Source organism: Falco peregrinus, chromosome 11, assembly GCF_023634155.1.
Source record: "Falco peregrinus isolate bFalPer1 chromosome 11, bFalPer1.pri, whole genome shotgun sequence".
In the NCBI taxonomy this organism is placed as follows: Eukaryota; Metazoa; Chordata; class Aves; order Falconiformes; family Falconidae; genus Falco; species Falco peregrinus.
The window spans coordinates 23,174,214-23,201,753 of NC_073731.1; the positions used below are offsets into that span (position 1 = coordinate 23,174,214).

General features: G+C 38.7%; 1 protein-coding gene across 2 annotated transcripts in view; it reads left to right on the forward strand.

The window, feature by feature from the left end:
- The first annotated feature begins 6,121 nt into the window (after positions 1-6,121).
- Positions 6,122-27,540, forward strand: part of CENPF (centromere protein F) — a 43,830-nt gene continuing 22,411 nt past the window's right edge. For both annotated transcript variants that reach the window (XM_027788531.2, XM_027788534.2), the window contains exons 1-10: positions 6,122-6,566; positions 7,207-7,411; positions 8,794-8,990; positions 11,229-11,344; positions 13,403-13,494; positions 16,257-16,521; positions 18,029-18,231; positions 20,677-20,802; positions 24,778-24,906; positions 26,488-26,610. In XM_027788531.2, the coding sequence (XP_027644332.2) occupies positions 7,250-7,411; positions 8,794-8,990; positions 11,229-11,344; positions 13,403-13,494; positions 16,257-16,521; positions 18,029-18,231; positions 20,677-20,802; positions 24,778-24,906; positions 26,488-26,610 (1,413 nt within the window). In that variant the 5' untranslated portion in view covers positions 6,122-6,566; positions 7,207-7,249. The remainder of the gene's footprint in view (positions 6,567-7,206; positions 7,412-8,793; positions 8,991-11,228; positions 11,345-13,402; positions 13,495-16,256; positions 16,522-18,028; positions 18,232-20,676; positions 20,803-24,777; positions 24,907-26,487; positions 26,611-27,540) is intronic.

A 27,540-nucleotide genomic window follows, 5' to 3' on the forward strand; every position in this document is an offset into this window, starting at 1 on the left:
AATAGAACCACAGCTAGATGTACCTCAGCTCTTTGAAATCTATATTGTTTCCAAAAGACCCTTGATTCTTATTCTCACTTTTGGTCAAATTTAACAGGAAACTTCCTGTGAGTTAGAACAATTTGGGAATGCTGAGAGGCGTATATAAATATTGATTATTTTCTATGCTGACTATCATTTGCATGATACACTGGAAAGATTTAAAACACATTTTCCTGGAACAGATTAATACAAAAATGGTATAAGAAATACCAGGTTGAGGAGATGATGCCATAACCAAAGTCATTAAGATGCAGAATGCAGTTCTTTTCTCCTTGCATATTTATTTATTCTACTGGGTCATTTCAGTTAGTGGTTCATAAACTATGGCTGTTTGAGATGGATTTCCTGCTGCAGTTAGCTGGGTGACTGAAAATTCACTCTAGAACTTGCCTGTAAAAATGGGAGAAGTAATGCTGAGGTAGTTATGATGTGTTTAAGATAAGGAGGTGTCCTTTTGTCTTATCTATTCAACCTTTTAACAGAGAAATACTGGAAGATTTTAGAGAGAGAATTAAAACAGGTAGAGGCTAATAAGAAATTTGATTAGTTTGTTACAAATTCTTAACCATTTCAGTGACTGGTAAAAGATTTGACCAGCAGGTGAACAGAATAAGAAGGAAGTACAGATTCTCAGATAATACCTGCATAAAAATTATATATATATATATGTATGTATATAAATATATATAATAAATATGTGTAAAATAAATAAATATATAGGCCATAACAAAATAGAAACAAAGTAGGAGCTCAAGGCTTTAATTTAGATAGATAGTAGAAATGGGATGTTCAAATGGAGATTAGGCACAGCAAGGGCAGCCATGATAAATGATCAAGAACCTAGAACAGAGAGGTCAAGAAAGAAGCAAACCTCAGACCTTTGAAGGCAGTCATGCAGATGGAAGCCACATACCACTGTTAGAGTTGCCCTTTGAGGAAAAGAGAAATTAAAAAGTAGTTTAAATAAAGTTAATAAAAGAGTTAAATGTGATAGAGGGAGGAAATTAGTGTATGTAAACCAAAGAAAAAACAGAACTAGAGAGCCCTAACAAGTAAAAGAGGTAATGTAATTTACTAGAGGGCATTTGCTATGTGCCCCATTTAAAAACAATTTGGTGGTAAAGATGGAAAGAGGCAGAGATGGCTATGAAAGGTGTATGCCTTTTAGTTTATATGCAGTGCACTTATGTCGTTAATTACATCTTTTTTTCCTCACTTGAACAGAACGATAACTCAGCGTGGATGTACCTGTGTACATCTGTGTACAGATCTGTGTATGAGTACAATCTTAGCAAAAATGAGGGCTAAAGGAGATGCAAGCTTACGGACCCGTGAAAGTCAGGGAGAAGCAAGCCGTAAAGGAAATAGGTGGAATCCCATCTTACCAAATGCCCCCTGAAACCCGGTAATTCCTTGCCCATAAGACACAGCAGTATTTGATAGTATCATGAATGTATTTTTTGCTGTTCATATCCATAGTATGAAAGATTTGCTTGGTATTGCCATTTCTAGCTGGCACCAGAACTATAAAGAGAGGGAATTTACCATTAAGGAAAAAAAAAAGAATTCTATTGTTATTTACAGTTCAGCAACTGGTAATTTGAAGCCCTAGATAATATGGACTCAATGTGTTATATCATAATGTAATTGCTGTAATTATTATTTTCTTCACTGCACATTAGTTCTTTAAGTGTTATGCTAATAGCTGTATTCACAGTGTTTAAAAATAATGTTTCAAGAACAGGAAGGAAAGACATAAATACCTTTTCACTACTGTAATCATTGCTATAGCTGCAAACCATTCACAATTCTTCAGGTCAAGACAGTATATGTGCAGTTAAATAACAAGTTTGTTACATGTTTGCTTTCTTCATTCACCCAATACACTAACAAGTGTTAAACAACTAACAACCCCTGCCTTGTTTTCAATCCTTTATATTGTTAAATAATTTTACTATTGTTTGTGTTAGTGAGTCTACTTGTGTAACTCCACAGCAGCTTTAAATTCAGAGGTTAACAGTTCAGAAGTTTGTGGATTATTAAAAATCAGAATAATACTACACTGCAGGCAAAGGTCAGAAAATTTCAGAGTAATTGCACTTAATATGTAAGAGACACTTAAATAAATGCAGAAGCTGTAAGATAGTTTTATCCTTGTCAAACGAGTTATAAAACACAAGAATGCATTTACTGTGGGGAGGTTTCTTACTATCATTTATGACAGATAGGTGTCGGGGATTAGAGCATGGGGATTTAGAGTCTTGTTACATCACATTTTAACTGATCTAAGCTGGTGTCTCCACAGTCCTGTCCACTCTCTCGTGCATAGCCCTGTTCCATCTGTTGAGCTGGGTCAGGCATTTATCTGACCCCACAACTGGGCAGTTTGGAGACCAGAGCTGTCTACAAGCTGATGTTAGCAGAAAGGCCTTTGCCTACTGTAATACCCCTTACCAGTGTAACCGCCTCACCTGGCAGTTCAGATCAGCACCGAAGTTGTCACAGGGAAGCAGTGGCAGCATGCAGGTGTGGGACAGGCAGGAGGGTGGGAATGTGGTAATATTGCCTTCAGGTGGTTTAGACTGCCAGGAGCTGCACCCATGGGTTCCTGTCCAGCACCTGCATGTGACTCACTGTGTCACCTTAGACAAGCCAAGTAACCTCAGTCACCTTCTCAGTACTAGGAAACCTACCCACTGGGGTTTAGTAGGCTATACTAAGACAATGTGATCACCAAACAATAAGGCAGCTGTAGGTATTTTATCCACTAACACGTTCGTCCAGTTGGCCCTAGCACTGCTGTCAACATAAGCACTTCAGTAGCAGTTTCCTTTAGTAGGTGAGAAATACCATACTACTTGCTAGAGAAACAACGCCTTTCCTTTGGGAAAAAAGTTATAGTTCATAATTTGTGATATGCTGTTGTCTCTGGTTTTGTTAATGAACTGTAAAAAAGATCGTGCCGTCACTTAAAATTTTTAAGAGCTTAAGACAGTTAAGATATCTAAGAGGTAAGATTCTCTATGCATCCTAATGGCACCTTCCTTTACATTCATTCTGTTCACCAAACAAGGTATGGGTTCTGTGAAGAAATCTAAGGGTATATAAGCAATCAAACATTGTATTTTACAAAAGTAGCTCATTGGGCTTTATTAGCGCAGGTTTAACTTTGCAGCTCCAGTACTAATACCTAAACTGCCATCTTCTCAGTTACCTACCCACGTTGGCAGACATCCAGAATTTTGTTTTCCAGAGGCAAGAGACATCACTTAGAACAGGGTGGGGTTTTGGTGAGGCTAAGGGAAATGATCTGGCTTTCTTCTCTTTCACCCGCAACCTGGCAGAGTGTCTGCCTCTAGTGTGTCGACAGGGAAGCTAGAACCACATCAGATGCCTGGCCCATTTCTCTCTTTCTCTGGGTGAATGGGATTGCTCCAGCTCCTCAGGTGCTCTTTGATGTGTATGCATGTGTATATATATATATATTTATACATACGCATGAAATAGGCTTTACCTGATGGATTCTGAGTCTGGCAAGGAAGAATACGGGGGAAAAGGTCTATCTGGTTTCTGCTCCTTGTAGTGTCCAAGCAGGGTGGGATTTTCTCATCAGAAGCTCTTTCCCTTTCTTTCCCTTCCAGTTTTGTTCCATTGTGTGCTCTGACACAAGCTGCAGTGATATGAATTCAACCTTTAGTGGCTTTTGTATTCTACTTACTGTTCTGGCCCTTTACCAAAAATTATAGTAAGGAATGCAGGTGAGAAAACATAAACAGTGATTTTTAACATTTTGTAAGAACTGAATGGAATTTCAAGGACAGAGAAAAGCCACTTCACAAGGCTGAGGTAGTTTTCTCTGCTCAAAATCATGGGGTGCTCCAAACTGGGGAACTCTGAGAGCCTCTTAGAAACATCTCAAGAGTTCTAGTCAGTAGAGTAATAAAAATAATTCCAAGTGTCAGGCAAACGGTTGCTGTTAATACCCTTTATAATTTGTTATTTTTTGTTCATAGTATTTGACCTTATTCTTCTATCTTAAATCTTGCATTTACTAATATTTTTGTATTTTATATTTACTTCTGATAACTAATATATATAATACAAAGCTACTGTGCAAAATAAGGTTGATATGGCAAAAGAAAAAGCAAGTTTCTGTACTCTTCAGGAGTCCTTTTATCTTTTATGATATTCAGTTAATTGCTGCAATAGTCAAGTAAAAGATGCCAAATATGAAAGAATTCATTTGTAAATCATTATCAACAAAACAGAACAAATCTGACCATTCTTAGAAATAGACTTCAGAACAAGTGTTCTCATACTTAAGTTTACAAGTTTCCTTTTTCTTACTGTCAGCTATCCTGGTACCTGTCAAACTGCATCTTAAAAGCTCTGCACACACCAGCTGATTTTTGTTTTTTATGCCTTGTAAGAACCTTGAAGGCTGCCTGTACTCATTCCCCCCCGTTTTGAAAATTATGCCACCAATCTTGGAACTTAAAGCTGTTTTGCTGAAGCCTTCCCTGTGGGATTCATTGTGATGCAGTAGTTTAAATGCTAGTGCTCCCTGTCCATCACTGGTCCCGCTCTGATAGCGTCTGCAGTAACTGAAAACTCTACAGCTTCTAGAGTTGCTTAAGTTACAAGTAACATTTGTTACTGTCAAATGATAAACACTTACTGAATATAACATATAATGTCCACCAAGTTGGGGATCCCCTGCAGTTCAGACTGGTCCTCAGCTTTCATGAATTAATTGCCAGTACAATGGGAGGGATTTCTCATTCTTCCGGTAGTTGCTGCTTCTCTGCTGGTGTGTGCTGTCCCCTCAGTAACACCGGCACAGTCACCTCTACGAGTGCATAAAGTTCACCATGGCATTTTCTAGCTTGTTTGTTTTTGATTTTGGGTTTGGTGGTTTTTTTGTTGTTTGGTTTTTTTTTTTCATTTTCATTTGTTAGGAGGTATTTATGATGGATAGGTTCCACCAATTCGATGGCTTGTTTTGTTCTGGAGCTAGTTTAGAGATTTTATAACAATGTGCTGGTGAGTTTGTGGCACTGTATTTATTTATAATCGGAGCTCCTGCGCGCTGATCGGCGAGCATTTGAACTTATGAGGGAAGATTTGTTTAACTGAATTTCCTTAATATGATTAAAAGAACAGTGCTTGAGTAAATATTCTCAGAATTATTACGAGAGGAAAGACATTTAATTAGGTGGAATGATAATCAAATCAGTAATTCCCAGATTCTGAGGGAAAACAAGCACGGCTGCGTTCCGGGCCCCCCTCCCCTCAGGGTGGCGGCCGCGGGGCAGGGAGGGGAGCACGAACCAGTCACGGGCACCCGGGGAAGATCACAGCAGATTTAGAATCCTCATGCCTTCCCTGTTGCCTTACATTCTACGATCCGTGTTAGAAAAAGTGTTCTTTGTTTACTTTGTGTTTCCACTTTGGGGTAGAAAATGTGCAATATTGTGCTGAATTGCCTCTTCCCCCCTCAAAAAACCCAAGCCCGGGAGCAGTTTGGGCAGAACTTAATATTAAACCACTCTGTGATCCTTCTGTAGATCTTCCCAAGTGGCGGAGTTACCATCAGGACACTTTTCTTTTTGAAAACTCAGGTTCTCCTGTGGGAGCGGGAAAATGACCTGGGATCACAGATCTGACGGTGCCGCGTCACCCGCACCCCCCTCCCCGACACTTGCTGCCCCTCCGGCTGCGCTTTCTTCACAGCCCTCTCCTTCCCGCCCTTCGCCGAGCGGGAGGACGCGGGCAGCGCTCGGAGATTCCCCCAGAGACTCCCTGACAGCTGCCCTCACGGCTCCCTCCGGGCCGCCCGCCCCGCCCAGCTATGGGCCACGGCCTCCGGAGCCAATCACGAACCGCCTCCGCCCGGCCCCTGCGCGCCACCTCCAATGGAGTTTGAATGATTCCGAATCAGCCAATCACGAAGGCCGAAGACCCGGCGCTGCGCCCTCATTGCTAACGAGGCGAGGTCCGCGTGACGAGCGGCGTCGCGGAGGGACCAATCAGCGCGCTCGGGCGCCCGATTGGCTGGGCGTGCACAAACGGCCGCCGGGTGTTAGCGGCAGCTCTAAACTGCGGTTGGGACCGCGGCCCGGCCCGTCCTGTCGCGGCGACCGGCTGCGTTCCGCTGGTCGCCGCCGGCGGCGAGGGGCTGAGTGAGACTGACTGACTGACTGAGACCCCGGTCGGTGTTTAACAGCGAGCGAGCGGCGGGGGGGCTCACCGGCTGTCTGTCTCTGCGGGTGTAATAGACAACCCGAGGCAGCCGCCCGCCTTCCGCGCCGTCCGGTGGTACCTTAGTGGAGCGGGTAGGCGCCGTTAGCCGGGCGCTGCCCCCGGCTTCCCCCGAGAGCGCGGTGGCCGCCGTGCGTCCCCCTGAGGGGCCGGTGTGCCCCGGGGCGCCGCTCCCGGAGGCCTGGTGGGACGCAGTGAGGCGGGACGCCCCGCAGGCTTGGCTGAGCTCGGCCCGTCCGTCGCGGCACTCTAGTGATTCTGAGGTAAGTTGTCTCTCACAAGTGGTTTCTGAGCTGTGCAGGTGTCTCGAGCAAGTATGTCCGTGCCAGGGCCTCTGAAGGCGCAGTCATTACAACAAAAAATCAAATCGTGCGAGCCTGTCTAACTTGTATGTAAGGGCTAAGTGTCATACAGCAGTTTCTGCCAGTGGAGAGCATTCTCGGTGCCCCGAGCTCAGTGTTATTGCTTTGAAAAACTAAAGAGAGAAGCATAGCTGCCACCTAAAATGAAGCCATTGGTTTTCACAACTTTCAGGTTAAGCACGGCTGAAGTGCTATGCAGTCATAAGTGCCAATGACTTTCTGCAACATGAACATCAACACAAGATGTGGAGAGAAATTTTGTGAAATAAACCAGTCAAATGCCATTATAAAAGTGTAAACCCTGTTATTGTTAGGTGGTTGATTAATGTGAGGTTTCAAAATCTCGCCTTAACTGGACAGAGGCGAGTCAAAATAGGACCTACTATTAAATGTTGCTGCTGGATGTTTAGATCAGGAAGCCAAGCATGGTTGTGAAATACTCTATTGTAATCACTGCTAAGCTTAAAAAATGCAATTTATTTAAAAAAGAGGCATATTTAACCTCGTTCAATGTCTAATTGTAGTTGTCTTTGTGTTTCAGGAGTAGTACTATTCATTTTACGTTAAACAAGAATCCTGTCAATATGAGCTGGGCTGTGGAGGAATGGAAAGAAGGGCTGTCCCCCAGAGTCCTTCAGAAGATTCATGAGCTGGAAAGTCAAGTTGACAAGCTTAAAAAGGAGCGTCAGCAAAGACAATTCCAGTTAGAGTCTTTGGAGGCAGCTTTGCAAAAACAGAAACAGAAGGTAACATAAATACTGTGGTCATTTTCCTAAAATGCCAGTCTCCATGCCAAACACAATTGTAAAGATTTATTACCTGGTGGTTTTTAGGAATGGGTTAGCATTTTGTTTCTTCCTGCTGGCTGACTGAAAAGGTAGCATAGAACTATAAACTGCTTATCTTCATCTTACTTCATACTCATCATATTCTCCTTCCTGCTTAGTTCTTGTTGACTGTTAATAGAATTCCTGCCTCTTCTCTGTGTTTGGCATGGTTGTCCGTCTGCAGGTGTTTATGTTTAGTTTGAGGCTTTCCTATGTCTCTTAATGATTAGGAAAAGAAATAACTTTATTGTTACACCTGTTAAATCTTGATAATGACTAGACCAGTTTTATATAACAGTGGTACAGCTGACAGTCTCTTACTGTTTCACCTTGCCTGCAGATACATATCACCTTTTCCTTAGTTTATGTAACTATGATTATTTTTTTTTTCCCTTGTAGAGACGGCATTTTGGGATTTGGTTTTCTTTTTCAAGGCTGTAATTTTAAATCTCATCAGACTCTAGAAATCAACGATACTCTCGTTCAGGGTCCTGCAATTCTTCAGAAGTCACCAATTTGGTTGAATTTTGTTTTGTAATGTTTGAATACAGCTCAGAGGCAATTTACAAAGGTTGCCATTTATTTCCTTTAGGCTGCTGCAACTTGCTAGCAAAACTTAAGCCTAGTAGTTTTCTTTGGGTTTCTTCCTGTGAATTTCCAAGTACTTATTTCAACCATCCAGAGGAAGTGCTGTGCTCCCCAAACAAAAACAAACAAACAAAAAGGGGGCTCTCAAACATATGTGCTTTAAAACTCTTGGAAACAGCAGCTAATGCTTGCTACTTTTCAGTCAAAAATAATAATGTTGCACAAAGATGTAGCCAGACTGTAGCCTGCCCCTTAGAAGCTGGAGGGAAGGAGAATGACATCTCTACTTCCAGGCTCTATTTCCAGTTTCAAAGCTGTGACTCTTGGTAATCATTGTGCATTCTTTTAGTGAGTCAAGGTATTCCGATTGCTAAAGTTGATAGGGCTGGAAAGAGAAGTGAGATGATCAGTGAGGAATGCAGACTAGTGTGGATTATTTCAGGACTGATGAATTTTTTGATGAGCTTGTGTCTAGTCAGTAAATAAAAATTACTAATATCACTCAGCTGAATTTTAGGAAATGCGGCTTCCCTGCCTTCCCCCCCCCCCGCCCCAGGAATACTTTAACAATGTGTGTATCTGAGCTTTTCAATGCTGTCAGAATTTTGAAATGCTAGGAATAAAATAACAGTATGTAAACTTTGTGTTATTAAAACAATAATTGCACAGAGGGGACTTGAGACATTTTTTTAAATGGTCTATATTCCAACTAGGTTGAAAATGAAAAAAATGAATCTGCAACACTAAAAAGAGAGAACCAGAGCTTGATGGAATTGTGTGATAATCTTGAGAAAGCAAAGCAGAAAATTTCATATGATCTTCAACTAAAAGAATCTCAAGTCAACATTCAGTCAGGGCAGCTGAATTCCTGCAAGAAAGATATCGAAAGGCTAGAACAAGAACTGAAAAGGTGAGGACTTGCTGTACGTCTCTAACCCATGTACAATCATTATTTTTCTCATGTTTTGCTCCTATAATGCAGCCTTTGCAGTCTTTTAGTTTCTCTTCATCTCATACTTCAGATTTTGTGACTGAAATCTTAAAATACTGACCTATTTTTACATACACGTACGTATACATGGACTTCTAAATAAACCTGTGTGCCACTTGAAGCGGTGAGCACTTATAGACCCTGTTTAATTCTGAGGGAATTCTGCATTGTTACATGAAAAAGGAGCCATCCATTCTGTGTGTGGGGGGTTTTTTTATTTTTTTAAAAATCCAAACAAAAATGTTAGCAAACTGGCAAAAGTAACCTGCAAAGATCTTAGAGTTGCAAGGGAAGTACATGGATAGTTCAGTCTGTAAGATCAAGTCTACCAATAAAATATGATCACTGAAAGGAGGAGGCGTGAACATCTATTGGAGTAGAAGAGGAAGCTACCAAAAACAATGGTGATGTGAATGAATCCAGTTGCTTTGGTAAATAGATGCCTAATTCATAACACCTCGGCTTCTAAAGAGTTACTACTGAGACAGTATGTGTGTATTGTCTGTAGATGTGGAATGCAATTCATACAGTAAAAGCATCCTCTGTAATGCAGACACATCTAAAATCCTTCATCTGAGGGTGTTACACAAATGGAACAGTTGCCCATAGTGAAGTGGATGTTGTCATCTGTTAAACTTGCTCTCATACTCAAGAACAGAGTGCCTGTAGTAAAAGTATTTCTGAGACTTTGTGTCAGTAAGGCCAAGTATCCTACTTATGCAGTGAACTGTTGTGCTAGTTAAGCAGAATTACTGTCACAGAGAGGGGGAAGTCTGGGATGCCAGGTTTCTTAATGTTTTGGTTTTATGTGGGTATTTTTTTTGTGTTTTTGTTTTCTTTTAATGGCCTGAAGTGTATCTGCTTCCTTTAACTTTTGGATGGTATGCCTCATACATGTCCCAGTAGAAACAAATAAAGAGGAAGCTGTGCTGGTCTTTCTGGTTTTTCCCCTTGCCCACCCCCTTCCCCTGCCTTTGGGAAAACTAAAGATAGTTGAAGTATTTGACTGCTGTGAGAAGATTCTAAATGTCAACAAAACAATTTTTGGCGTGTAGAAACACCAGCTTTGTGTAAAGACCTGCTGAGATCTGTCAAAAAAGAACCTAGTGAGATTCAGCAGGCTTGATAGAGCCACACTCATGTTTTCTCTATCTGTTGTCAAATGTTGGGCTGGAGAGGTTGTGGGCTAACGGTATGTGTTCCCTTTATCCATTCCCAAAATTAAGCCCAGTTTACTGAATTCTCTCCTTCCCATTATATTATTTTGCATAGCTGTCCACTAGAAAAGATCATCTCTTACTATGTGTAGCTTAATCTTTGCAATTGGTATTGGTTTTGGATTTGGTTCAGTTTTGTTTTATGCTGGTATCTTATTATTTATCACTTCATAGCAACTGATAATTCCCTGGGAGAGGAGTTCTTGGTGTTGTGCTGTGAAAGGGAGGGGAAAATGGTAAGGCAAGTTGTAGGGTCACTAATGTAGTGGGCTGCGGCCTGGAACCATTGTCTTATCAACCTGTGCTCCCTGAGCAGGACAAAAGTTGGTGTATAACCTCCTAACCAGTTATCTGGTTTCATTGGATGAGCTTGTAACTCTTCATGCTTACAAAAGTCACGAGAATGGATAGTCATGCTGTGGTGTTTTGGGTAGCCATGTAAATGATACACATGAAAAATACAGTCGGGTGGAGAGTATTGCCTTCCATTTTCATGAGGTATGCATAGGTTTCTCAAAGCACACAGTATCATAACACAGAATAAAAGTAGTATGTTTCCTACCATAAAGATGCTTACTGAAGAGGTAGAGTTTTGTGTTATCATTGTTTGCAGTGATTTGGGTGTGTTTAGCTGGACCACATCTTCACGCACTGAGACCTTGAGCAGATCTAACTGATTTTCATCTGCTTTGGGTTGGGTTGTTTGTATGTTAGCCTTGGCTCCTATACAATTGATTAAATATGTTGGAACTCTGAATAAAATATATTCTTCATATTTCTGTGTTATAGTATCTAAAAATTTTTAATGGGTGTATCTTGACCTGATCTTTAAACTAAGTTCTTAGACTCGTATCATTTGTGTATTTCGGGCTCTTAAAAACAGATAATTAACCTTTTAGTTTCCATTACTAATTTCTGCTGCTGCTTCTTTCCTAAACAGGTACAAATATGAGCTTGAGAGAAGTCAGCCAACACAAGTTGCAGAAGACTTATCATGTAGTGGCACTCCACAAAAAAGTTTTAATGCTCCTTTAACACCAGTTCAAATTCATAATGGTAAATTACTTTTCTTCTTCGTCTAGCATAGATAGTTAATTGACAGTTTTCTTGGTAGGTGGAGGAGTGTTTTGAACGTTACACTCATACTGGTTTGCCTAGTTCCTATTATATAGCTTACTATGAGAGTGTCTGATTCACAGCATGATAATTTGATGTTTAAAAACTATTAGTGCAGATTGAACACTTACTGTAAATATTACATCTTTTCAGCACTACATTGATGGACATCAACAGTAATAGCAATATCCATTAATGGGTTGCCTGTTCCTAGTGTCAGCTCTTCCCTTCATATAGTGAAGAGCAAACTTCTAAACTTCTTCCTTCATGTACCATGGGTACTTTTAACAGAACTTCAGTCAACAGTCATGGAATAACTTAGAAAATTATTTTTTATTTGGCCTACTACTGTGCATGACAATCTGCACAATTTATGTACTGTATCCTTTTCAAAGCATCACTTCCATCTTCTAATAGTTTTAAAATATTTGAATGAACTTGAAGAGTAAAAAGTAGTTTCCTTAACTGGAGAACTGTTCTGTAGTCAGACACCCTTATGCTGTCCATGCTGAAAAACGTCAATGGGTTCAATATTATGTGTGCTGTTCACCTCTTTCTTTGCAAACAGATGTTCTGTGAGTTTGGTATCTCAATTTTACTCTGATGGGAAATCTGATACTTTCTTGCGTTCTGGTTCCTTTTAATTTCTTTGTACATATCTGAAAAGGGGTACAGGAGTTAGCAATATCAAGCAATCAACTAAGTTTGGTACTCCTGAAATGGGGATTAAATTAAAATGATTTAAATAACTGTACTTAAAACTGGTTGGTTTTTTTTCCTTTGAAAGCTAGTCTTAAATTCTTTAGGATCTTAAAATACCTGAAATTGGAAGGGACACATATAGGGATCATTAAGTCTAACTCCCTGCTCCTTTAGGACTCCTTTAGTCCTTTAGGACTACCTAAAACTAGATAATATGACAATGAGCATCATCCGGATGGTCCTTGAATACTGACAGGCTTGGTGTTGTGACCACTTCCCTGGGAATTCTGTTCCAGTGAAGAACCTTTTCCTAACATCCAGTCTGTACTTCCTCTGATGTGGCTTCATTCCATCTCCTCATGTCCTGTCGCTGGTCACCAGCATGAGGAGATCAGCACATCCCCTTCTGCTGCTCCCCTTGAGGAAGCTGTAGCCTGTGATGAGGTCACCCCTCAGCCTTCTCCTCCAAGCTGAACCAAGTGACCTCAGCTGCTCCTCACCAGTCTTGCCCTTCAAGCTTTTCACCATCTTGGTCTCCCTCCTCTGGGCATACCCTACCAGTTTGATGTCATTTTTGTATTGAGGTGCCCAAAACTGCACACAGAACTTGAGGTGCTGCTGTGCCAGTGCAGTGCAGGAAAATCACTTCCCTCGGCTGTTCTCTAGAATGCTACAGTGCTTTCTATTCTTGAGTTTTCCTGAGAGAGTTGTAGAATTATATAAAAATTCAAGAAAAGAGAAGCAAGACTTTTGTTTTGGACTAATATGCTCCTCTTACGATTTCAGCGGAAGATTCCTAAATAAATTCTTTGTCCAATTACTGTTGCATTTGAAAGGAACTCAGGGGAAAAAATCCAGCCTTATTTTCTGGTTGCTTCTTAGTGATATTAAAGCTATTAGGCTGCCGGGAGAAAAATAAACAAATTATAAAAGAATAGTAGTATATGATCTATATGTACATGTATATATAATGTAACACATGTATATTTGGGGGTTTTTATTTTATATATATGCACATATTTTTTAGAGACACATTTTTTTTTTTTAAAAATGCTTCTGGCACTGGATACTTCTAACAGTTTTGTTTTCATTCTAATGTCAAGTTCCAGATATCCCACCAGTGTACTTTGGAGGCCCTAAATGACTGAACATATTGTATATACAGTTGTTTCTTTCTCATGATCTGACGCTGCTGATAGCTGTTCATTTTTATCATTCCTGTTTTAGCAATAGGCTAGAGAAGATTACCTATGCAATAAGTTAGATTATGAACAAGTATTCATTGTATCTTTGTAGATTCTAAGTTTGAGGAACTAGAAGAAAAATACAAGAAAGAAGTACAAGAAAGAAAAAAGCTAGAATTAGAACTGAGAACGATCCAGGTTAAGGTAAATCTCTTGAGAGTTTGATGTGTGATATCTAAGAAAATAACTACTGAGTGAACTTGGAAAATGGAGTGGAAAACTAGTGATGTTCTACATCACTTAAACTGTAATTTTTTTAAAGAAGAGAATTAATCTGTGTGTTCTGCAATTCAGAAGTAATCTTGGAGAAGCCAGAAAAGCCAGCATAATTGAATAGCAAAGAAAAGAAGGACATTAAAAATGAGAACACATCCTTCAAAAACTGGAAGTCTTGTGCAAGCAAGGACAAGAGAAAACTGTCAGTGTTGCCGAGTTAAATATGATAGGATAATAAAATAGCCTTGAAAAGATTATGAAAAATAACACCCCTAGAAAATAAAAACTAGTACATTTTTCAAGCACCTAAGCAGTAGGAACTACATCAAGGAATCTCCGAGGCCAACAGATGACTAAAATATGAAAGCCTTCAAGGGAAAAAGGGCCACTGCAGAAAAGTTGAAATATTTTTTTTTTATTTTATTTGGTATTTACCATTTAAAGACGTTAAAAGTTTTCTATACCAGAGCCTTTACTGGGGTTCAATCTATGGCACAGCCTGAAATTAAAATCAGAAGTAGTCTTAAAATAGATTGATAAAATGAATAGTAATAAAAAGAATCACCAGATGCAGATAATATTTACCCATGAACTGATACGGTACTGCAGTATGGGAATGCTGAATGATTGTGATGTGCAACTTATTTCATTCTTCTCCTGATACTGGAAGGTGATAAGTATGATGCAATTTTTTTTGTTTAAAAAAAGCTTACAGTGCTGATTTGGGGAAATAAGTTTAATAGGGCCAACTTTTTGTCCTGGGCAGATTATTAGAAACAATACATTTATTGATGCAAATGTAGGTATGGTATATGGAGAAAACACCAACCATTTATTTGTAAAGGGAAATCAAGCCTCAAGTATTTTTCAGAGTTTTTATATTTTTTTTAGGAATAAATCAGAGTGTGTGAGTTGTATGGCTCAGTATAATGCCAGATATCCACAAAACACTGAAAAAATGCAACAGTTTTCAAAAGGGGGAGGAGTTTATGTGAATTTAAAGGTAAAAATTGAGGGCAGTGGCAACAAATGGTCAATTTTTACAGCTGGTGAATGATCAACAGTGAAGCCTGAAACGCATTGATAAAGAGAACTGTGCTATTCAGCATATTAACTAGTGATCTGAAAGAGTTGAATAATATGGCTGAAGGCCACACAGTATTTTGTAATACTAAATAATTGCAATAATTAAGATTGTAAGTAAAATTAAGCATAAAAACGCCCAAACAAAACAAAAACCTGAAGTAACACACCTGGGAAAATGTAATCTGAAAAAATGCATACCTGGTATGTTCAGGCTCCAAACTTAATGATGTGATTCCAGGAAACAATTCAGTAATTATTATGGCTAGTTCCCTGAAAACTTCAGTATTATGCTTAGCAATGGAAAAGAGGGTTTTATTAGGAAAAGAATTAAGACCTAGTCGGAAAATATCTTTTGCCTATATATAACCAAATAGCTCTCGCATCGTGAATATTCCTTGCGTATTGTTCATTTAATTTCCAAACAGGTATGGTAGAAGTGAATGGTACAAAGATGAGTGAGGATCAAGGGAGGAAACAGGGAATGGTAGTTTTCCTATTTTTCATGAGGTGTAGTTATAGTACCAGCTCTGTAGGCTCAGAACAAAATTATTTTATTGCACTATACTGTGTTAAATGACAGAACAACTTGTTACAGAGTATTGTAAAAAGGCCCAAATGCAAACGGATCCAAAAGGGAAAGTACAAGTGAAATATTTCAGTAAAAATATTAATTCCCTTTCATTTCCTGGATTTAAACTTTTGTCTCAGAAACCCTGTAAATTTAGATGGTGTATAAGGGTAATGATTACTATATGCATGGTTAGGTTTTCATGCTCTTTATCTGTAAAGTTACTTTACAGGATTGGATGCAGCATTCTGGACTGTAGAGTTCTGGTCTTAGCACAGCTATTCCTACATAACATTCTCTGGTTGGGCTGAGAAGTCACGCTGGATATTACCTGGTTTAGGGATTTAGTTTAAAAAGATAATTCAAATGACAGATACTTGCAAATCCAGTTAAAGCATACAATAGGGGCTTTACTGTTTGTTGCTGGGTTTTTTTTTTCACTTAAGGTGGAAAAAAAACACCCAGTATTTTGGCTCTGTTTAATTTTTCAATAGGAAGAAGTTGAAATCTGGTACCCAGCACATTTTATTATTGCAATTTTTGGGTATGCTATGTGTATGAGTTTAAGTCTGTTCTGAATTCGGCTGTGTTTGTCTAGAATAAATTAATATTGGTCAGATACCAGATATGTTAGTCTAGACTTTTGTATTTCTTGCAGCTGGCTCCTGTCAGCACTTGCCTGCAAAAATGTAGGCTTCAATTTTGAAAAACATAGAAGGTAAATGATGGGATCTGTCTTGAAAAAGACAGAAATCTGGGTATGTTATTTGTAAAGACACACAGATCAGACCGCTTTTTTGGAGATCCTGGTTTGTTTTTATAGTATCAGCTATTCTTGGATATTTGGGTTAAAGTTGTTTAATTTATATAGTATAAAAAACAACTATATGAATCAGTAGTTTGCACTGGTGGATGATGTGATGTTAGAAAAATGTGAAATGACCACAACCTATTTTCTACTTATTAATAAATTATTTTGATGTATGTTGGATATGGAGCTGTGTAAAGGTAGATCCTTTTTTTTCCTTGAACACAGAAAATAAATCAGCCTCATCCTCAAAGCTCTTTGAGTCACAGGGAGATTGCTCGCCATCAGGCTTCTTCATCTGTGTTTTCATGGCAACAAGAAAAGATACCATCTAGAAATAGAGAAACACCTGGAAGGGGAATTTCTACAACATCCTCTTTTCTATGGCAAACCCCAAATTCTAATATAATATCAGAGAAGAATGAGCTTGACAACAGGTTTGCTGAGAATTGTAATGCTTCACTTGTGAACCAGCTAAGAGCACAGAACCAAGGTATCTGATAAGTTTCTTTAAAACCCAGAGGTAGTTTTCTATATGGTTTCATGAAAGCTGGTGTGTGGATAGAAGAGAGGTATTGAAATTAGTGCTTTAGTGGGGAAAAGAGAAAGATACCTGTTGTTGCCTTTGGCACTAGCCCAGTGGGCTGCTGATGCGTGTGTTTTCAATGATCAGCTAGTACACAGAGATCCATCAGCTGTGGTATCTTTTACACAAGGGTTGTGAGAGTTAGAAGGGAGGAGTTTGTATTTTTGGGGTGGGTAGCGGGCATCATACTGGAGAAGGCCATTTTCCTTTCATAATTCCATTGCTCGTGGAACAATTCTCTTAAGAGTTAAAAAACTCTTTAAGGATTTCACTATATCTCAATGTTAAGTTAAATCATATTGCTTCCTTAATTTTGTATGACTCCTAAGATTTATGGCTGAGCAGTACTTGTGTTAAAAATTCATTGATTGAACGTGGTTAATGCATAACTGAGTTGGTCCATAATGGGTGTTACTGGAAGCACAGGATGATGCAAAAATGAAGAAAGCAAGATCTGATCTTGTATTGTGCGTATGGTTATGAAGAAATACTCATTCATGATATCTGATAGTTGGAAGAGAGCAAATAATTTGGTTTGTTGTGGATTTGGTGAATATTTACTTAGGCCTACTATTTGGACCAGCTTTTCACCTAACTTTCTTGTAGGAGTGTTTTACAACTTCCTGTACTCTCCAAACTGCTTATTCAAATACCTACTTCTAAAACTTCAGTCTAGAAGGCATTTTCAGCTTGGAAGCCTTATAAATTCAGCATCAGGAAGATGTTTGTTTGGTTTTAACAAAAATTAATAGTAGTATAATAGTATTTCTGGATAACGCTCCCTGTAGCTGGCTGATGTTTTCTACTGTAAAATTATATTGTGATTTTGGTAGGTAAACTTCCTGATGCATATTGTGACGAGATCACTTGGTTTCATTTTATACATGTGCTGCTTTGGGCCAGGACAAAGATTAAAATAGAAAATGCTGTATTTAAAGATGCCTAATAGCTGAAAAGCCTCTTGGAAGCAGACACTTAAATTCCCCAAACAAGTGTTTGTAGTGGATATTTTTCCTTTTAAAAATGGAAAAAAAAAATAATGTCAAATGACATGTTTCTTTGTGTTTAACAACAAACAAACCCAAACCATCAGAGGAGCAAATTACCTTTGCCTGTGCACCATTTGTGCCTGACCTCACATTCTGCTGTGTTCTCATATATTATGAAGTGAAAATTGCTGGTGTAAAGTCAACTATCTTTTGGTCTTGGTAGTTTTAGTCATTGACATGGTAGTAGAAGAGAAGTGAAACTTCTGTTGTAGCTTGCTGAACATTTTACAGGGTGTCTCTCTGTGCTAGGAACTTGGGTTGTACCAAACATACTAAATATTTTAGAATGTGGAAATGTGAATATCTGGAAAATGTACCTTTCAAAGCTGAAAGTATCCTTAATCTTTACTGTTTCTAAAACTCAGAGTTAAATTCCACTATTAAAGACCTAGAACAACAACTGCAAGCTCAGGAAGAAGTGAAGAAATCCCATATGAATAAACATAAAGAGACTGAACTGCAGCTGGACAGAGTGAAGTCAGAGTTAACAGAGAAGGATAAAGTTCTGAACAAAACCAGAGATAAACTGAATCAAATGAGAACACAACTTGATCAAGCTAATGAACAGGTAAGATGTTGCATCACACGTCTTCTAACAGTCCTTACAATTCATTCCCCGTATTAAGTCAGCGTTCAGCTATTTTAGTGAGAACCAAGGTTCTCGCATAAGTTTTTCAGCATTTGCTGAGGATCAAGTTTTGAGAACTGTGTTAGTTTAATATGTATTACCTGTAAAAATAAATACTTGTTAGCAGTCTCCCATTTTCTGGAAGGTTCTTATACCACCTGAAGAAATACCTTTCATCCTTGGGCAAGACTGGAATGTTGAAGAGAGAAAGGAAAAAAAAAAAAAAAAAAAAAGGTCTCTGATCCAGTTGCATAGAGCAACAGTGGCATCTGCTGGCAGGTTCTGACCTTAACTAGACTGTCATGCAACTGGCCGAAAATCCATTTCTGTTGCTGATACTACAGGATGTTGTGGGACCATAGTCTTTGGACTGTAAATTACTTGTGTAAAAAAATCTAGGTAAAAATGCTATGCAAGATTGAAAATTTATGTACTTTCTAAATGGGCTTTCACAACGTAATCCTAAAGAGTTTGGATTCATAGTAAAAAACCAAAAGGATAGTGCAATTTGCTTAGTCAAGAATTGACAGAGTGTATTTAAATACATATATAAATGTGAAACAGTTTAGATTTTTTTTCATAATCGTGCAAAGAGGACACCAGTGTTTAATCAAGAGAACTTCTTACTCGTTACCTGCTGCAGACTGAATTATATTATTTTAATCAAGTTGTATTACCTTCCAAAAGTCCTTTTTCACAGTATTTGACAAATTTGAAATTAGTGCGCAGATATCATAATTCCATCTATCTTTTTACTTTTTTCTACTATGATTTCATCTAAAGGATAGGAAAAAAGACATTTCTGTCTGTATCTTTTTGGGGTTTAATAACTGTTATCCATCTTTGTCAGCGAGTTTCTACATACTACTGAAGTATGTTGGAAAACTGCTGCTTCCCACAACTCTGTATCTGTCCTTAAAAAAAACCCAAAAAACAAAAAACAAAAACCCTTTGCATGTTGAGGGTTAATTGTTCTGCTTGTTAAGAGAGACAGTGACATTTTTTGCATTGCTAGCTCTGTGCTAACTGGTTTAGGGGGAAGTCTTGGCTGTGAGAAAGGTAAAATCATATTCTTGACACAGTCCATTGACTACATAAAGGCACTGTCACCAGAGTGAATTTGTGGGAAGACAGCTGACCCAACCTAACCGCTCAGTTGCTCTGAAAAAGTCTTTCTTTTTATTTGATTCTCCAAATGACTTGATTCAACCTCCTAAATGATTAGGGTATTGCATATTTAATTTTGCCTTATGAATTTTCTATGGGTTTAAGAGAGCTGAATTGTTTTACTAAGGAATTAAAGGGTCGTTAAATCCAGCACAAGGGAAGGAGCAAGGTTATATAGCCGGGAACGTGCCTGGGGAGGGATGAGGAGGAGTAGGACTGACTGTCCCAATTTGAATTGAGGTGCAGTCTGTTCTTAAGGTGCAGTGCAGCACCTTCTCCAGAAGGTTCCTTCTCGCCATCTGAAGGTTGTTCCTTTCTGTTCTGTTTCTTCTTTCTCACACTGAAATTGAATCTCTGCCTGCTGCCCAGGCTTTGGATGTAGAACTACACTGAGATTCTGGATTTTGGTTTCCTGCCTCATAGCCTGAACTTAAGTTTGGCACGCCCCTTGTGTACTTCAGTGTCACTGCTATTACTCACAGACCTCGACCACAGGACCTCCTCTGTTATCAAGTATTTTCACATCTTGTGAGGTTTGCAACCCTTCTGCAGGCAGGTTTCCATGTGATCTTGCAGGAGCTCACAATCCCTGCAGTCTGTGCCTAATAACCAGACATCCCAATAGTACTACCTGTTTCTTAGTTTCTTGACACTTTTTGTTTTTAATTACATTTTAAATTGTGAAAAACACTCTTCTGTTGTTGAAGTAGGCTAAGATAGTTGTCTCTCTCTTCCTATACAAATAAATATGCTGAATCACTCTGAAATTCAGTGGAATATCCAGTCATTTGCAGTCCAGATGTGTTGTTATTTAGCAGTTAGTGGTCATTCTTAATTCATAGCAACCTGAGGTACCGAAAAATATAATCTATTTTTGTCAGATGCAGTGCATTTCTGTAGACTGTCAAAACCATTGATTTTTCTGAAGTTTTATTATTTTGTGTGTGTATATGCATATACATGTATATATATACACACCTAACTATGTATATAAATTCTGTCTATATATATGTATGCTCACTAACATATGCAAGTATGAGTTAGTACTTTGGGTTGCTAAGAATTTATATGGTACCAGCTCGAGTTATGCTGTAGATTATATGACTGCTAGAGCATTTGTAGTAGGTGAAATTAGTCTTCTTATATGAATGCATATACATTTAAATAAAACATCGCTTGCATTTTTAACACTTGTGATTGATAACTAAATTACTGTAGGTCCAAGCAATGGAGCAAAAGGTGAAAAGATTGTTGGAAGAACTGAATTGCCAAAGACAAAACGCTGAGAGTGCTCGTCAGTCTTTAGAACAGAAGATAAAGGCAAAGGAGAAGGAATACCAGCAGGTAAGGCGAGAAGAACTTTTGACTTCCTGAGGAGATGAAATCACATGGCTTATTTTCTGTAATTGCAATTAATTGAAAAGCATATACATTTGATAGAAAGCTAAAAGTTGCAAAGTTAACAGAAAATCTGAAACCATATATCCCAATAGAGCAGGGGTCCTCAAACTACGGCCTGCGGGCCGGATAGGCCCCCCAGGGTCCTCAATCTGGCCCCCAGTATTTACAGACCCCCCCCGCCCCCCCCCATGGGGGGCTGGGGGGGAAACCAAGCAGCTGCAGATGACTGCCTGCCACTTCGTCCGCGTGCTGGCCCCCTGTTTAAAAAGTTTGAGGACCCCTGCAATAGAGGGAAGAGGCTGCTGGAAATGCAGAATTATGTCAGTATTCACTAGACAATAAAGAACGTGTGTGAGACACCCAACTGAGATACAGATCTTTGAGAAACTAGGCTTTGTTGGTCACAGAATTATGTATATGTGATTTCAGACTTAATAACTGACTCAGTTATTTCTGTGGAACCAGAGTTAATTTTTCATGCATCTCGCACACAAGAAAATAATTTCTTTAGGATTGTATCCCTGTTATTCTAACTCTGGTTCATGCTCAGAACATGGTAAAATGTGGGTTTAGCATAAGTATCTTTTCTTTCCCTTGTGCCAGCTCTTGTGGAGATGAAGTGTAGCAGTATCCCAGGAACTTTTCTGAAGTTATGTTTAGCATTAAATCTGGTTTGGATAATGTCTAAGGTTTTTGTATTTTTTTTTTTTAAGCTTAGTAACTTAATCAGTGTTAGGGAATCCCATACATATGTTTGGAAGAGATATTGCCATTTCAGATGGGCATTTTAAATTTACTTTGGTGATTGGGTAAGGGCATTGCCCTGAAGAAGACTGCTGTTGTGTCAAATGTTTCACCTGAAACGTTACTTCCAAGGTATAACCAGAAAGATAATGTAATTGGCAAAGGAATTCTGCTGAAGTGGCCGATGAACAGCGCTGCTACCATGCTCTTGAGTGAAAAAGTCTGTTAGTCTAGCTGCTAACCCAGGATCTCAAAAAGATACTGAACCTTGTGTGGAAGTGGAAAATGAGAACAACTGATCTTTGTATTTGAATAGTAGTAGCGTGAAAAAAAACCACTGTTGAAAGCTTCAAATATAGCAGTCATTGTATTCATCAAAAGATGGGTTGAAGGCCCATGAACTTTCTGTCATGATTTCTCTTTATGAACTCAGTCCATGCTGACTCTGCTATGCCTGACCATGCCCCTTGGGCACTGGCACTCTCTATTCAGTGGGATCATTTAAGAATATGGTATTTCTGAGATCTTCTTTCAGAGAAGCAGCACGTTATCCTCCACGTGGGTTGTTTGTTGCTACAGCTTGTGTCAATATCTGAGAGCTTGGATTTCAGGCAGTTTAGGTGCCATGCACAGGAACTACTCCTGTGAAGGAGAACTTATTTTTAGTTAGAAAGAAAAAGGCTTTCATCAGACTAATACATAAATCCACATACTGTCATTCTAGGCTATTCAGCAAGGCCATTAACCATGAAGAACTCTTTTCTGTAGCGTTTGTGATCTGTTACTGGCTTTTATGAAGTTTGTTTAATGTTAATTTATTTATAATGTTTGGCTGTCAAGTCCAATTTAAAGGGTCTGTTTTACACAGTCTTGCATCCAAATTTGTGTAATATTGTGGAAATTCCGATCTGTGCTATTTCCTCAGGGAGGGTTTCTTCCCTTTGTGAAACCTAGATAGTGGTGCTGGTCCTACTGAACTGCATCCTGTAAAACCTTGCTGGTGTGTTCCTTATTACATTTCTGTTTCTAGAAGGCAGGTGAGATCCAGGAATGCATTTCATGGACTTTCAGAAAGGCCTGAGAAGCTCCAGGCCTTGTTCTGAGATGGTAACACAGGTTATTTTCAGAGTTGCACTTGCATCAGGGCATAGTTGCCAATGTTCTCTGTCAAATTTTATTTAAATGCTTCCATTCAAGCTTCAACTTAAAAAGGTGAGATTCATATCACTTCACTCCAGACATCTGAAATTTGGGTGTCAGTGTTAGCTTGTTACTTAGGCCTCTAGTCTGCAGAGACAGAAGCACCTTCAGAAGGCAGGTTATTCCAGATGCCCTAGATGTGGGTCTTTACTCTGGAGCTGTGTGTTTGCGTGCTGGCAGTGAAAGGAGCCTTCGCTTTTTGGTTAGATATGCATAACTAATTTTTTGATGTCTAAAACTAGAAGAGGCACTATTTTTGTTTGTTTTGAGCATTCATCTAAAGAAAGGAAGGTTTTCTGCAGTTTCTCTCTTATACTGTAACACATAGGGCTTAGAAACGTCTTTTCAGTCAGCTTTAGCAATACTTACTGGAATGCTTTGGGACATAAAAATATTGAAGTCGTTGTTTCATTAATAAGGAGTGCACTAGGGTCCAAAGAGCCTCCTTGCATGAGCTTAGGAAATGCTCCTGACCAGAGGCTTGCAGAATAGCTCTTTGGAGCTAATAGACACTTTACTCCACAATAGTTACTAGAGCTAGCTACTGTGACACCCAGCTGGTGTCACATCTTTCCTTTCTAAATTGGATAGTGCTTCTGTCACCACCTTGGGTGGGAATGCAGTTGCAGACTTATCTATATTGGGTTCTAGGCAGCAAAATGCAAGATTTTATTTTTTCATATATATATATATACACACGCACACATATACTAACATTTATCTTTCTGGGCTTTCTGTTTATGACAGTTTCACACTCATCCGTACTTTCCCTGATAAACAAGAGCTGTTTGTTTACTAGATATCTTCCTGGTGTAGGAAGTGCTTGGGCCTTTTTTGCTGTTTTTGCTTTGGAGCAGAATGCGAGGGGTGCTGGCATCATTTCACAGATATGACTGCCTAAAATACACTGACTTGTGTGCAGGAGGTTCATGCACCTGAAAGCCAGAGACACATTGCAGAAAATGTCAGCCCTAGCTCCTTCACTGTGAACATTCCGTTCATTTCTGTTCTGCTGTTTTTTTGTGTGTGGTTTGTTTGGTTTTTTTCTTTCTTCTATTTTGTTTGTCTCATGACAGTATAGTATTGTGTTTTTTAGTGAAGCAGCTTGACTTTGTGAAGTAACTACACTTATACTCTAAAACTAGTAAGAGAAGCTCAAGAGCTTTATTGCCTTTTCCCCTTCACAAGTATCTTGTAATATGCTCTCCTAGCAAATTAACTTTTGCATAGTAATTATTGCTGAAAAGTATCTTGGTTTTTTTCCTTCATTGCTTTTTATTACCCTCACACCTCCTGCTGTTTTACATCCTAATAAACCTCTGAAATCTGGGTAGAATCAGAACTATAAGGTCCAAAAGCGTAGGAACAGGCCTCGTGAGAAATGATAAGTACAGCTCTTTATTCTAATGGATGCCTACTTGGCATGTTGTAAGGTGCACATGAACTATAATGTTCCTCTGCACATTTCAGGACATTTGTTTAGGGAACACTGTTTGTGCAGTTTTCATGACTGCCCTTGTAAGATTATCTTATTGCTCAGTCCTTTTTTAATTTTCCTAGAAAAAAAATCAGCCCTACAGAATAGTAAGTAAATACTAGTACGGTCAGTAAATAACAGCAGAGATTAATTTGTCCACTTGCAATGTAATTCTTATATGAAACTTATCTTGAAGATGAAGAATTTTAATACCATTACTTTCACTAGTTTTAGATTAATTTTTTTCCCCTCTTTCTGTGATGGGAATGTTGCTGTAATGGAGTTTTTAAGCAGATGACAGAAATTGGGTTAGGGCCATTCTTGCTGCTGCGACATTTGCAGCATGCATCAAAATTGTTTTTAAACTGTTGTTCACTGTGTAAGACAAGTGTCTCTGAGCAGGCAGTATCTGCTAATGAAAATCGGTTATCATTCTAGTAACCAAAAACAGACACTTGCTGCAGTTATCTGTTTATTTCTTTGCTACTGTTTTCTAGGAACTCTCTTGTCAGCAACGTTCCTTACAAACACTGGATCAGCAGTGCAACCAGATAAGAAACAAACTGAATCAGGAACTACAGCAAGCCAAAAGTGACTTCAATGCTCTGCAGGCAGAACTTGACAAAGTAGGCTTTTTTATATTAAAATCTTCTACTAGAGCTGGTATTTATTTGTCTCAGAAGTAGTGCCTTAATTTAATTATACATAAAGCAAAAAGCAATTAATGTGGGGGGATTTTCTTAATGTTTTGTATAGTTTGTATTAGCTGTTCTGTATTTACCCTTTTTCACTGAAATACTATGTATTTGAATGTAAGGCTTTTAGAAATTTGGGCTAGTCCACTTCCCACACGGAAGGAGATGTAAATGCAGAATAGTGCAGCTGAAATAAATCTTTCTGAGACCGGAGCAGCTAAGGCTGATCACAAGAGACACCTTATATAGAAAATGTGCAGAGGTGCAGCTTCATGATAGAGCTAAACTAACTGATCTATGGCTAGTTGCTCTTCGGAACAGCAACGCCGTTTCATACACCCTGGCCATGCAGTCGTGGTCCCTCTTTTTTTAGCAGTGCTGCCCCTTATGTGACCTTGCAGAGAGCTGATACAGGAGCTAAAAGAGCAAAGAAAAAATTGTATGTAAATTAGCATATATGTACACGGGCACAAGTGTTTGCTATCAGTTTAAGTCCCTGAACTGGTTCTCCACAGAATCAGATGAGTGTCAGGGCTTGTGTAGTGAGGAACATCAGTATGAAGGAGGACTTCCACAGCTTTGGTAGCAACTAGCTAATAGAACACATCTGTTGTCACAAAATCACAGTTTTAAGGTTAGAGAGCAGCACAAGCCTGAAGAATGGGTGACCAGGAAAGGGGAATATTTAAAAGCCTCAAAAAACTCTGCTGAGCAGCTACAAAGCAGCAGAGCTAACTGGATTTTTAAAAAGGGCCAAAGTTTTTCAAAGTTAAATTGAGAAACCCCATTACCAGGCAGGCTGCACTGAAACAGCATTTCTGATAAAACAGCTTCTTGCAGGCTTGTTTTAGTGTAGAAGCATAGCCATGGGAATATATTCAATGAAAAGTTTTCAGTGGGGATTTCTTTTTTTGTATATGCTTACTGAATAAATTGATTTCATAGAGAGAAAAACAGGTGTCTTTCAGTTCTTTCTCAAAGAAAGCTAATTTATTAGCTAATGACCTAGAATAGACTTCTTCCCCCCTCTTTTTTGACCTGATAATGGCATTTTCTTCTTTTTTAATCTGGAGCAATATGACTAATTTCAAAGAGCTAAAACCTGTTCAGTTTCTATAAAATCTGTGTCAATGGAGCAGTAAGCGTAGTTATGATCCTAACTTTCTGATTCTCATATCTTAGCAAAAAGGCTATTCCATTCCCAATCTTATTTGTATCGTACAGGTACCATTGTGGTGATGTAACTGCGATTTGGATGTATTAATCCAATTTCAGACAGTCTAAAAATACATGTATTTTAGAGACATACCATCTTTCTGGCTAGAGACAAAGGAGTGGAAAGGCAATAAGCAGCTATTTTCTAAACCACAGTCAAGAAACCTTAGGTTTATGGTGGGATAAAATAATGTAGTTTTATTTTGTAGTAGAATGTTGGAGTTCAAGAATGGGAGTTTAAAAAAAAAAAGTTATGTATGCCTATGAATACAGCATTGATTTTCAACCTTCTTACAGGTAATGGCAGTGAAACAACGCTTGGAACGTGATACCAGTGATCTCACCCAGAAGCTGCGTGAAGCGGAGCAGGCTGTATTAGTGGCTCGGGTGAAGGAAACTGATTTGACAAGAAGCTTTGAGGTATCAAATGCAGAGGAGTAGTTGACAGAATTGATAGCATAAATTGGCAATGTGTAAACACTAGTACTGTCGAGCACTTGCTCAAATAGTGGATTTTCCCATAAGCAATTGTTGAACACTTATGAATTATCTTAATGCTGTATCTTAGTTGTAACAAAATGAGGTCTTCAGTAATGTCACGTAGGTTAATGCAATTCGTGGAATTGTTTGTGCAGTTAGGGTTCACTGCTGTAATGCTGCTGATAGGGTTCTAGTTCATGCTGGATTTATCTTTTATCAAAGATAGCTTTTTGTTTCAAGAGATTCTTGCTTTTGGTCCTGAAATAAAAATGTATCAATGCTTGTCTGATTTTAAAAGTAAATTCTAGAATCACTGACTACTGGCACAGTGCCAAAATCAATGATTTTGTACAATGCTGTATCCTCTTAAAAAAAATGCATTTTTCTTTGAAGAAACACAGTCCAACATATATACATTGCTGTAAAAACTTCTCCCACATGAAGATAAATTCAGAGAAGTCTTTGGATGCTGCCATACTAGCTCATATTCACACATGCAGAAAACTTAACTGTAATATCTCCTTTGTCTTTTCAGTTATTTTTTCATTTTGCTTCGGTGGCAATTTTAGTGGCTACACTTGAAAATTGTTTCCACTGTGCTACTAGAGAGCTCTCAATGCAAATTTTATCCTTTATTTGGAGAAACAGAAGTAAAAAAGGAGCTCAATACCTCCGTAATCCATGTCACTTTTATTTAAACACTTGTTTTGCTTGTTGCCTGTTGTAATGAGAAGACATAAAAATAATGTGGCATTATTTTTATCAAAAATTTTCCAGTCAAAATTCTATGAATAAATTTAAATTGAAATAGTGTTCTTTGTTCAGATCAGCACAAAGGATGGTACAGCTTTTAATATATTGTGAAACTTT